Source organism: Pteropus alecto, unplaced genomic scaffold, assembly GCF_000325575.1.
Source record: "Pteropus alecto unplaced genomic scaffold, ASM32557v1 scaffold157, whole genome shotgun sequence".
Taxonomy (NCBI): Eukaryota; Metazoa; Chordata; class Mammalia; order Chiroptera; family Pteropodidae; genus Pteropus; species Pteropus alecto.
Genome location: NW_006440626.1, coordinates 4060266 through 4073327, shown reverse-complemented (window position 1 = coordinate 4073327; position 13062 = coordinate 4060266). Strand labels below are relative to the sequence as shown.

Here is a 13062-nt window from a genome sequence, read left to right as displayed (position 1 = left end):
TAAATTTATTTTAAAGCACAGATCTTTAGCTTTTTCTTAGCAAGTCTCTTGATTTTCCCTTCCAAATCTTATGATCGCCTATGAAAAGAAGATTGGGATTGATATATTTCAAATTATAAGAAACTTAAAATACTAGTTCTATTAAGGGGAACAAAATTTCTCACTGGCAATCATATGGCATCGAGGTAGTAGCAGTGAACTTGAGCACCCATTAGGGTAAAACCCGTATGAATTGGCTTGAGAGAACAGAATTAGATTTTTTGAGGTGTAAGAGATCACAGCAAATATGTATCATGTTGGTTATTTGAGCCTTTCAATCTCCAAAGATGACTAATAGATCAATACATGAGATTTTAACTTTCCACAAAGCTTTCCTGTTCTTTATAAATTATGGGGTTTGCAGGATAGCAATTGAGGGCATTCCGGGCTTTGGTTGTAAATGTGGGGCGTCTGTCATCTTCATAATTCTCTGTCAGAGCTTCTTCATTCCCCTGTGAGACAGATTAAAGGTCTTAGAGCCTTTTTTTTCAGCCTTTGTTTCAGTGTTCGTTTCATTTGACAGTAATTCACTTGGACTCAACTGCATCTGTGAGAACCAAGTATAAATAGCTATTGAATTGCTCTTGCCGCAGCCTTCCAGGGCTCCCTTATAAGCTACTCAACTTGTTTTCTTTAATTTTTTGAAAATTTTCTATTAAAATGCAATATTAGTATCATATACAATATTCCTACTACACCATCTTGACTGGCACTCCCCTAAACCACTGTTAAATGTACTTATCCAGAGGCTGCTGACGCGGCCACTTGGAGCTCTGCCTGCTACGCCAAAGTGTCATCATTTGATTTTGTGGCACAAAATCAAGAATGACTTATAGAAACTATAAAATCTGTGTCTGGACTGAATATTCCAAGCCCAGCATCTGTGCGCACTGCTTCCTTCCCCAAAGAAGTGAGAGGTGCACGATAATAAACACAAAATGCCACAGGAGAGGCTGTCTCATAGGTAAGATAGCCACTTGCCTTTTCAGAGTTTACAGATAATGTTTCCCCCATTTCCTTAGCAATCCCCAAGAGAATTGGGCTTTTCATTTTCTCGTACTTCCCTGTAATGTGCCCTTACGTCAAATTTTTGTCGGAGGCTCCAGAAAATCAATGACTTCTTAGTGGAGCGTGGAGGTAGTTTTGATGATACTCCTTCTAGGCCAAACCAAACATTATTTTAATCAATATTTATACATATTTTAATATACTACCTTGAAAACAATTTTATCTGTTCGTAAACAGATGGCTCTAAGAATAAATCAAGTGACACGATACAACATGAAAAATTCTTTTAAGAAATAAGTAGAGTGGTGTCTCACAGAGGCCAAAAATTTTATTTAAAGTAAAGCTCGTTTTTGTTAGTTTAAGGGAATTTTAAACTCTAAAATTTTTTTCCGGCCTATAAAATTCATGAAAGGGGCACTGACAAACTGCTGACATGCTCTCAGGAAAGCAGTTACAAAGGCTTTGCTGTTCTTCGTGTGTGGGGCCATGGCTCTCAGAGCTGCAGAGTTCACTGCTGGTCTTGTGCTGGCAAAGACCCTAGGCAGGAATTCCATCTCATTGCTTTGGAATTTAAAGCAATTGCAGATGCTTTTCTCTCCAGCGGACTTCCCTCTGTTTATACTGCTTCTTCCAGCGAAACTAGGCCTGATCAGCACTGCAGAACTTGGGTGGGTGGTGTCAGAACAAATGTAGTTAAAAACCCTCTTATGTGCTGCAAATTGTTTAGTATTTTTCCTGTTTCTCACTCTTGAGTCATTAGCATAGAAACTGTGGGGATGGTGTATGATTTGTGGTTTATGAAAGTTTCGTTAACTTCCTAAGACCATGGAATTTGAAAACTGAAAGGAATGTTGAAGAATGAGAACAGTGCTGTGTGTATAAGTGAGAAACTGAAAGGCTCAGAAAGGTAAAATGAATTGTTTGTGGTCATCCTGCTTATTAATTATGGTGGGTCTTGGGTATGACCTCTCATTCTAGTGCTCTTTTTACTGCATAAGCTTCAGAATACTATATTTATTTGAGTTTCTCTGAATAAAAGATAGACAAGTTCTGTTCACAGGAGTCCTTTCCAAGTGTGAATTAATTTCTTAATTTCCTCTCTCTCTTCTCAGGCGCTATAGTGGCCCCTGGTAAGACCCGTGGAGGGTCACCATACAACCAGTTCGATATCATCCCGGGTGACACACTGGGTGGCCATACGGGTCCTGCTGGTGATAGCTGGTTACCTGCCAAATCTCCACCAACAAATAAAATCGGAAGTAAATCCAGCAATGCCAGTTGGCCTCCAGGTAATGTCCAGACAGTGGTTTTTCTGGAATATCATTTGTTTTTTAATTGTTCATTTCAGGTTCTGAAAGAGATTGATATTTTGCCACACACTCACTTTCATTATTCTACTCAGTAATTATTGTCTCGTTAAAAGCAAGGCGTGCGCTGTGCTTGGGAAGATAGAAAACTTTCATTAGATAAGCTCTCTGTAGAGTTCAGTCAGGAAGATAAGGTGTGGACACTGCTCACCTCCCAGGTAAGTTGCTGTATGGTAGATACTGCACAAGCATAGATAAGACAAAGGAGGTCAGAGAGGTAGAATCTGGGGTAAAAGAAAGTAACGTTGGAGCCGGCCCTTGGCATTCATCCGTGCATAGGATGCCTTGTCGTACAAGTTCTTCTGAAAGGTCCATTGACTTGATTTGTTTATTCATTAAGCAAGTATTTGTTTTCAGTTTGGTTCCAGCTTAGCAATTGTTAGTGCAAGGAGACTTTACTTTTTCCTTTTCTCTCTTTATTTCGATACAAGTAATCTGTTTTCATTGTAGAAAAAAACTTAAATTTTGTAAAGCAAAAAGAAAAAAAATTTGATATATGTTCTTCTAAATCTCTCTATACAGGTTATGTTTGTGATATGAATATGTAGAGTTTCGTTCAATTAAAGTAGGCTCATAGAATGCCTATTGTTCATATATAATACATATTGCTTTTTTCCTTCATCATGATTAGGAAAATAAAAGTTTATTAATACTATCACATAGCTTTAAATACAATTTAAATTAACCAATGAAAAATTGTAAATATATACATATTCCAAGTTTCCTCACAGCAAGCCAAATTATTCTTGCTGGTTGTCCCTGGACCTTCCATGTAGTAGTGGTCATTTGTATTGTGATTTCGTTTGTGCATATGAGCCAATCTCTGGTGAGATAAGTGGGAGAAGTCGCTGATCTCAACCTAGATTTGCTTCCAGTTCTTGTCCTAGCTGCCTGGACAGTTCTCACAAGGACCAGACTACTTAATCCTGCCTCCCTGCCCTCAGGCCTGAATTTCCTTGGAAGCAGGAAGAGCAGGTTTCTGAGGCCAGGCCCTGATGAGCTATGGCATCAAGTTCACAGACAAAGAAAGACAAAGTTGACATGTTGTGATTGCACAAAGGTGCTGCTAGCAGAGTAAACATTGAGGCTGACTTTTTAAAATTTTTATGATGAAGATCTTAGATAAAATAGATTGAGTATTTAGACTTTTTACAGATCTGTTTCTTTAATCAAGAAAAACTTTATTTTACTGTCTTTTGAACAACTTCTTACCTTTAATATTTGTTCTTCTCTCAGAATTCCAACCAGGAGTGCCATGGAAAGGTATCCAAAACATTGACCCTGAATCTGATCCCTATGTCACCCCAGGAAGTGTGCTGGGGGGTACAGCCACATCTCCCATTGTAGATACTGACCACCAACTTCTGCGGGATAACACCACAGGTAAATGAGTAAAACATCTTTTGTGTTGATTTAACACCCAGCATTTTCAAATTTGTCAAATCTGTGGCTTCATTTGTGCTTGCCAGCATCTAATAATTCAACCCAAAAACATAAGAATATATTGCTTTTTAGATATATTTTGTTCTCCCTTCTATTGAAGGTTAAAGAAAATACTTCAAGCTTTCCCTTGTTATACTGACATTTATCTGCAATATTCTCATCTGGTTATTCATTTGTCACCCAAAGGGTCTAATTCTTCCCTCAACACCTCGCTGCCTTCACCTGGTGCCTGGCCCTACAGTGCCTCTGACAACTCCTTTACCAACGTTCATAGCACTTCAGGTATGAGTGTGACCTGTTTGTTGCCCTTCAGTCAGCCTTTTCCCGTCAGGGGCCCTTTTACAAAGGAAATTAGCATTTGTTTCTTAAGGAATACTTTTACAGAAGTTGAATAGCATATTTTAGTGTAGTTGACCATGTGCTCGAGGAGCTGCCAGTCTCAGAGAGGCAGGATGGGACAAACGCAGCTTGAGGACAAGGCAGATGTGACATAATAGCAGAGAGCTGTCAGTGTTGTGAGGGCAGAAGTCATATCCTGATGACACAGAGCTATTCTTTTAGCCAGTGTGCTAAGAGAGTCAAGGGCTCTGAGAAGAACCAGTTAAATCCAGGTCGTTATCCCTAAGGCATCCAGTTATAGTTTGCTTTTCTCCACAGATCCTTCTGCTTATAGGCAAAGGTCAGATGGCCAAGGGAAAAAAAGAGGACCTAATGATTCATTCTACCAATAATATTTGTTTATTTCTTTATGTATGTGTGGGGTGGTTTTTTGGGGGGAGAGAGGGTGGTTGGAAGACAATAGGGAATGGAAAACTTAATGGATATAATAAAGCTTTTGAAGTCACTGAATACAGTGCCTTACAGATTGGTAGACAAATCATTAGTAATTGGGACCTTGGTTGTGCAAAAGTTGGACCTTAAGCCATTAAAGTCATTAAGGTTTCTGTTCTTTGTCCCGTCAAAAGCAAATAAAATAAATGCTTAGGTACCTACTAATACATTGCAGGTTAATAGCCTTACAAATTGTCTTCTTTTTCTTTCTACCTCTGTGTCATATCAACAATGCAGTAATAACTTGTCATTTCTTGAATGCTCCTGCAAACCAGACAGCGTGCTACGCCTTCGGCATGAATTCTTATCTTACCTTCACTAAAGTCTACAGGGAGATCCTGGTGTTATCTCCATTTTGTAGATGAAGAAACTGGGATTCTAAGATCTGATAGAATTTGCCTCAGGTCTGAGTGAGTGTGCGAAGAAGCCAACTCAGTATTCCATTTTTCTAACCACCACCCTACATTATACTTTTAAAGGACTTCTTCTTTTACATGTAAAAACTCACTTACACCTCACTCTTTTATTCCTATAACTGCCCATATCTCAAGTTGAACTGTTTTATCTTTTGTCTACAGTTGGACGTTCACCCGAGAGATGACCCAAAAATCACCGCAGAAGTGTCTAAAACTAAACAAATATTTTCCCACCCCCTAAAATTATCTTTCCTTTTTAACTGAACTCTGTATTTTTCTTAATTGTACTCCCATGCATCACTTAGCCACAAAATCTCAATATTTTCTCACTCCTTCATTTCCGCCTCACTCCCTGGGTCTAGGCAGTGATGATGTCTCCAGGTGGTTTAGTCTGCAGTTGTCGCTTTGTCATATCCATGTCTTCCGTTCCATTCCACTTGCTGTCACCTAAGTTTTAGACACTTAGTTTAAATACTACATGCGGAATCTAGTGCAAAAACTCCTGATAGTATATTAATCAGTCCCCAGCCTACCTTTCCTTTACCTTTCTGCCCCTGTGAAATGTTGTTCAGCCAGAATTGGGGGAAAACATGTTTGGTACGAAGAGAATTTAAATTGAACCTTGTCTTATATATTCCTGTGTCTCTCAGCCCATCCATTTATGTAAATCCTTCAAGACCTGTCTTTGCAAAGCCTTTGTGACAGCCCAGCATTGTCTTTCTTCTCTGAGTCTGAACATATATGATGTTGCCTGGGATTACCAATTTTGTTTGTTGTTCATCTGTTTTGTCTTCCCATCTGAACTTGAAGTTCTTGAGAATAACTGTTTATTTTACCCACAGCACTGAATTAGTACCTTAAAGCATAGTAAGCTTTAAGTATAAAAATCTGTTTGTAGTTTAAAAATCTGTTTGAATGTTGGTATCTAATGTTCTGGATCAAGAAAAGTGTAATTTCCTAATGTACTTTCCATTAAGTCAATAAGTATTTATAGGATACTTTAGTTCTGCTAGGTTTCTCACCTTGAATTTATCTTTCCTTTCAGGTTGTGTATAGCTAAGAAAGTATTAGAGAATTAGTTATCTCATTAAATCTTTAGTCCATTTGTCAATTCAGAGTAATAATCATTGAAAATTTTATATTTAATAAGCTCAAAGAACAATATTTTGTACTGCTGCTCTTAAAATGTGCATTTACTATTTTTAGAATATGTGTGCATGTGTATATACACAAAATTCATGTGTATTTGTTGACAGACGTGGCCTATTTTATTCCTTCCTTAATTTTTTTTTCTTATAGTAAAGTTCCCTGATTACAAATCAACATGGTCCCCAGATCCCATAGGACACAACCCCACTCATCTCTCCAACAAGATGTGGAAAAACCATATTTCCTCAAGGAACACTACACCGCTGCCCCGCCCACCTCCTGGTCTGACCAACCCCAAACCATCATCTCCCTGGAGCAGCACAGCACCGCGATCAGTCAGGGGGTGGGGGACACAGGACTCACGGCTTGCCTCAGGTGAGAAGGATCTGCCGAAAGGAGCATCATTGTTCAAACACAAGGTCTTATGTTAACACAAATGGTGAAGACATGATGAAGTCTTCACAAGAGAAGAAGTCATGGTTGGCTGGTATAGGAAAAAGTACCCCTTGAATAGAATTATAGTCAGTATACGATAAGGGTACCCAAGAACTCCCAGGTACTGATGGAGTAAAAATGACAAATGGCTGAATGAGTGAGTACACCAGGCGGAAAATGCTGTCTTGCAAATAAAGCACAGGGATCAAAGTCTTAAGAGAACTGGCTATTCAGTGACAAGATACAAGTCAGAGTGAGGTACAAAAGAGATGATGATTTATGAAAGGAGAGAAGAAGCATGTGGTTATGTGAAAATGCTTCTTGCTCATGGCTTTCTTAATTTTTTGAATATTCTTTCTAATATTTTTCGCTTACAGCTTCTACCTGGAGTGATGGTGGTTCAGTTCGTCCTAGTTACTGGCTGGTTCTTCACAATCTCACTCCACAGGTATTCATGCTTTCTTGTGGTATTTCTAGATAGGACTTAATTGTGTTAAGGGAGAAAAACTCAGAGATGTGGGAGGTGGGCAGATATGAAAACTCATTTATTTCCTGGTCACTACAGAGAGGTCCAGCCTGCAGAGGTGGTTCTCCACATACAAGGCTTAAAGCCTGCTGCTGAATGGGGGGATCACACCTGCCAACATGGTGATGTTAACACATGTAGTTTATAAAATAGTGGGAGTGGGGAGGTACTGTCTGGTGAATTCTATTTAGTGGAGATAATTTGCTATGTAGATCTGCCTGTCAGAGTCTAGAACCACGTCAGAAACTAATGTTTAAGTATTTTAACTGCACACAAAAAAAGTGACCTGTTTTTGTGTTAGTTATTCAATAAGACTTGAGGCTCAGTATTAACTGTTTTCCTACTTAATAAATAATTGACCATTCATTTCTGCAGTAGGAGGAACGTGTGGATCTTATAGCTTAGATGCTCCCTGGGCACTTTTAGTTTTCCGTCTGTTCCCTTCTTCTGTGTGGATGGCATTGCTAGTTCGCAGTCATCAGCACATGCCCTCTGAGTGGTTTCCACAGTGATGGGACTTTATTTGCACCACGCAACCCTCCTTTCCACCTTATTTGCTTGACAACGGACATATCAGCAGCAGTATTATGTTGAACACTCAGATGAGGTTGAATGAGCCCACTGAAACTGAGCCCATGACCTTCATTTGGACTTGACAACACAACCTTTACAACACCTTGTTAAAGGGGTCGATTATACCTCCCTGCCTTTGACACACAGAATGAATTGTCTAGCATTTCATTCATAAATAGATTCGTGTATACTTTATTAAGCTAGCACTTGCCAGAATGCTTCCCATGGGATAGTAATAGGACTCTGGCCTAATATGTTTGGAATATATACTTGATTAAACAAAATTAAGCAGGTTTCTTCACTATGAGACTTCTTAGATCCTTTAATATCCTAACATCTATTATGATCCTCTGGGGAAATACAGCTTCTCCTAAATTTATTTGCCCAGTGAACCCATTTGTGGGGAGCATATCCATGGCTCGTTTTTCCAGGTACGTTTTGAGAAAGGCAGTTTCCTAAACATAGTTAATGTGAGGAAGAGTCTGGATCAGTTCTTAATCTCTGTGTCTAATAACTCAGCTAAAAGCCTCAGGTTATTTATTTAGCTAATAATATGAGGATTTTATATAACCATCCTCAAAACTATATCCTGCCTTGTTATTTCTGAGTAGTCGCACAGTGTGGTGGGTATAATATGGTTAGGATGTGAGAAGGGGTACACTTGAAAGGGGCCTAGGCAAGCTAACCAGCTGTTGACTTATGTTTTATAATATGAAAAACAGTATATCTGTGTGTATATATATGTATATATAGATATATATGTAATGACTATAAGGATTGGCTGTGTTTGTATTAGAATTGATTAATTTTAAAAATCAAAACTACCTAATAGCAAACTAATCGCAATTGTAGCTTAAAAGAAGGTTAAAAGGTCAAATATTTGATACCTGGATAAATTTACTTTTTAATCACCTAAAATTGGTTTAGAGGACATCTGTCCTGAAAAGTCACTAGTGACATACACTTACATGCTTCTATAGTCAGTTGTCACCTATGAAACAATGTTGAGAGCTGTTTCTCCAATCATTTTCTATAAAGAACTACGATGAAACTGCCAGTTTTCATCCCACAGGGTTTCCATGGTAAAACCACAGAATGTTTCCACTGCTGCCGCCAGTAGTGCAACTTTTTAAGGCTCTTCCAACAGTAATGTCTTTCCCTTCCAGAGAAATGAACTGAAATGTTGACCTTGGCAGCTTAAATAAACCTAGTTAAGATCTTGATACAAATAAATTTATCAGAGTGTGTAAATAGATTTGTTCATCTGAGTTAGGGGTGAGGGCAGTTATCCCTAATCACCGGACAGCTTAGTGGCGAGAGTCTAAGGTGAGCAACTACAACCAGAGGTCCCGTTAGCTGTGGGCAGCAGAGGATAGAGAAGTAGGTAGAATTGGTCTCACCTTGAGATGGCCAAAGTAGGAGTAAGAGGACCTCAGAATAGTCTGTGAGCTGGGTCAGCAGTCAGCATTCTAAATCAGTCATGCTGAAAACTTTGCATGTTTTCTTAAACTCTTAATTTGGGTGCCATTTTATTTCTGCTTTTTAAACCTCTACAAATCAGTGCACGTTCACTTGTTTACCTCTTAATGAATATGGACCACAGGTTCAATCACACGCTTTTGTTTTGAGCTGCATTTATGCAAACGTTTTTATTTGCATAGCGGGCATGTTAGATCTCAACCCAGTGCTTTAAATATATTAAAGTTTCCCTTTAAGACCTCTATTCAGTGTATTCCCTGCTTTGAATTCTTCATTCATTCTTCCAGATTAATTTAGTGCTTATACTATTATTTACAAACCAAAAGCCCTTCTCTCTTTTTTTTCTTAAATGCCTACAGCACCTGGTATTCCTAGATGGTCTCTCATCTAAGTACTAACCAGGCCCAACCCTGCTTAGCTTCCGAGATCAGACAAGATCAGGCACATTCAGGGTGGCATGGCCATAGACCCAAAAGCCCTTCTCATTCTTATATGAGAAAGGTCACTTGACTTCCTTTCACATCCCACCTCCAGTTTTTATCTCACGAATGTTGTTACTCCTTAGATTGATGGGTCAACCTTGAGAACCATCTGCATGCAGCATGGCCCACTGCTGACATTCCATCTGAACCTAACCCAGGGCACTGCCCTGATCCGATACAGCACCAAACAGGAGGCGGCCAAGGCCCAAACTGCACTGCACATGTGAGTACCCATCCTATGCTCACTGAGACAAACGCGTGAAGATGCACACGTGAGTACTCTAGCACCTGCTTAATTAGACAAAAAGATGCACGAGAACATGCACAAAAACAGCATCACTGCATAAGTAATTATTGGGTACTAAGGTGGCTGATCTTTTTTTACTTACCTAAGCATGGATTGTACTGTGTATATCATAGCCCCGTATTCAGAATTCCTCAAGTAAAGAATTTGTGGAGTAGTCAGTAAATTTTAAGTATCATAAAACAAAGCCAATATTTATGAAAATGTGAAACTGTAAATGCTGTCACTTTTCATAGTAGTATCTAACTGCTTGCTTTGGCTTCTTTGTGGGTGATGAGGAAATACTGTAGTCTCGGTGGGTAGCAGGGTTTTTTTCTGAAGTAGGTGAGAATGGATCAGACTTTGACCATCCCCCTCCCTGCCACTCCTAAACTGGTAGACAGGAAAGAGCTGACTTCTTGTGATTGCAAACGCCACAACAGAACGCTACATACAGAACAAGCAAGCGATGGTGGGGCTCAGGCAGCTAGCCTGGCCCAGCACTTCCAGGTGTCTGAAGCTGGGCCACTTTGATGCTTGACACATGTGCTTTTACCTCCCATGGGGGAAAAAAAGAGGTGACATTTTTCTCAACATATAAATTCCACTTACCAAGGGATGTCGATCTGTAGCATCCTCTGGTAGTCTTTGGATAGCTCGAGGTTTACTTTATCGCTTTAAATCAGAACCTCTCAATCACGCAGTGTCCTGGCTGAAATTCCGGTTCCGGTCCTGTGATTCTGCATTCTGAAAAGCATCCAGGGGATGTGGAAGCTGCTAGTCAGCGGACCACACTTCCAACTAGGAATACTCAGTCCCCGCGTGTGCTTTAGAATTTTCCTTAAATCCATAGCTCTTCCCTCCCCTTTCTTCCAGGTGTGTGTTGGGAAACACTACCATCCTGGCTGAGTTTGCCACCGATGATGAAGTTAGCCGTTTTCTGGCACAAGCTCAGCCCCCTACACCTGCAGCAACCCCGAGTGCACCTGCAGCAGGTTGGCAGTCGCTGGAGACCGGCCAGACCCAGTCAGACCCCGTCGGACCTGCTCTGAATCTTTTCGGTGGGTCCACGGGGCTCGGGCAATGGAGCAGCAGTGCTGGCGGCAGCAGCGGGGCCGATCTTGCTGGCGCTTCGTTGTGGGGGCCCCCAAACTATTCTTCTAGCTTGTGGGGAGTCCCAACTGTGGAAGATCCCCATAGGATGGGCAGCCCTGCTCCTTTACTACCTGGTGACCTTCTGGGAGGAGGGTCGGATTCAATCTGAACTTAGAACTTTCAACTCTGACCTCGTGACCTTTTTTGGAACAGCAGCAGCACTAACTTGACCTTTTCGTTTTTTTTTTCAACTTGCAATAAATACATTTTTAAAAGGAAAAAAGAAAACGGAGAGAGAAAAAAAGGTGGGTCATTGACAGACTGTCTGAGCACATAGTTGCCTCCCTTATAACTTCAGTTTTTTCGTTTGGAATATGAATCCAAAAAGAGAACATATCACTCTTGAAATACTTGAATCATGAACGCCAACCTAGAAAGACAATGTGAAGCAAGTACACATACCATTTAAATTTAAACACAAAAAAATTAAAAAAATTAGTTTCTAGTTTTTCACTTTTTTCATGTTATATGGAAGTTGTTGCTAAGAAACATATATACTGAAAAAAATAGCTTTTTAACTTTGTTTGCACTGGGTGTGTTTCCGTCCTTAGGTCTACCATGTTTGGGAGGGAGGGGAATTCAAAAGAATTGTTAGGGTGGGGGGAGGGAAGACTTGACGGAGCCTCACTTTAAAAACAAAAACACAAAAAACCTAAAAAAAAAAAAAAAAAAAAAAGGAAAAAATTTGTGATTGGCTGGTTGATAAATACCAGTGTGTTCTGGCACATGTAACTGCCCAGGCATGCTCGTTCTGGTATGTGTGTGCACGTGTGTTCATGTGCATTCGCGTGCATCCTTCTCTCTGTCTCTGTGTGTACGTATGCCTGTGTCCTCCTCTGCCTCCTCCTTCCTGACCCCTGACCCTGACCTCTCAGAAGCTGCATTGCTGACAGTCTGCAGGCTGGCTGGCCGGCCATCTGCTTTTTATTTTTATTATTTTTTTTAACTAAAGAACACACGAGCGCGGGGAGCCACCGCTACTAGAGCAGCTCCATTGGGCTGCGTGAAGGTGAACAGAGTGCTTTTTAATGGTGAAAGCAGGGAGTTCCTTTACATCTGCAAGTTAGCCTGAGTGTGAGTTTTCTCTAGCTTTTCTTTAACCTAGCAGTAGAGTGGAGCACTGCCAAGTCCAAAAAATTAGGAGAGCGGGAGGTACCTCTTGGAGCAACTGTGTGTTTATTTATTTCTGTTTTTTTTTTAAAAATAAGTGGCCAGTAGGCACATCTAATATCTGTTAGGTTTTATGCGGGCCTTTGCGTTACTTCGGGAACAGATGATGAGATAGTTTTTAATAACGTGATGGATGTCTCAAAAGCAGAGAAACTGTGTTCCCCCTTTGTTGTGTAATCAGGTATGAGAAGTTAGTTCATCAAAGTCAGGTAATGCTGAATTCAATATTTCTATTGGTTCTCTTTTTCTTTTGATGAAAACAAAAAAGTAAGTTGCGAGCAGCCTCCTGAAGCATCCGCAGCTCCTCCCTCTCTGCGCCTTTCTTGCTGAGCGTTACCTGTGCCAGGCCATGGCGTGTTACAGCACCAGGCCATCACTGACAGAAACGTTTACTTAACGAATGTTCTTAAACCAGTGTGTACTTCAAGCGTTTCCTTTTGTTTCTCTGTGTTGTGTATTTCCCGTGTATGTGGTTTTGCTTAGGCAGGTATAACTTAGCAAAGACTTTTAAGTATTGCACCTTTTTTTGGTTTTGACCTCTTACTTTTTTTTCCCTTGTAATGTTGCTTTTTTAATTTCGGTATTTAAAGACTTTTTTTTTTTTTTTTTTTAAGCATCAGTGTAGTAGTACTCTGGGCCGAATAGGGGGCAACTTTTAATCCACAGTTATAACCAACATGTATGTACTTACGTTGGATTCAAAATG

At 40.1% G+C, this 13062-nt stretch overlaps 1 protein-coding gene and 1 pseudogene across 8 annotated transcripts in view; one reads left to right on the top strand and one right to left on the bottom strand.

The window, feature by feature from the left end:
* Positions 1-11709, top strand: part of TNRC6B (trinucleotide repeat containing 6B) — a 204229-nt gene extending 192520 nt beyond the window's left edge. For all 8 annotated transcript variants that reach the window (XM_025050577.1, XM_006917396.3, XM_015593603.2 and 5 more), the window contains 7 exons: positions 2160-2336; positions 3651-3797; positions 4044-4139; positions 6404-6628; positions 7066-7136; positions 9832-9971; positions 10908-11709. In XM_025050577.1, the coding sequence (XP_024906345.1) occupies positions 2160-2336; positions 3651-3797; positions 4044-4139; positions 6404-6628; positions 7066-7136; positions 9832-9971; positions 10908-11295 (1244 nt within the window). In that variant the 3' untranslated portion in view covers positions 11296-11709. The remainder of the gene's footprint in view (positions 1-2159; positions 2337-3650; positions 3798-4043; positions 4140-6403; positions 6629-7065; positions 7137-9831; positions 9972-10907) is intronic.
* On the bottom strand, positions 9617-9735 carry LOC112484264 (annotated as a pseudogene).
* Positions 11710-13062: the final 1353 nt, after the last annotated feature.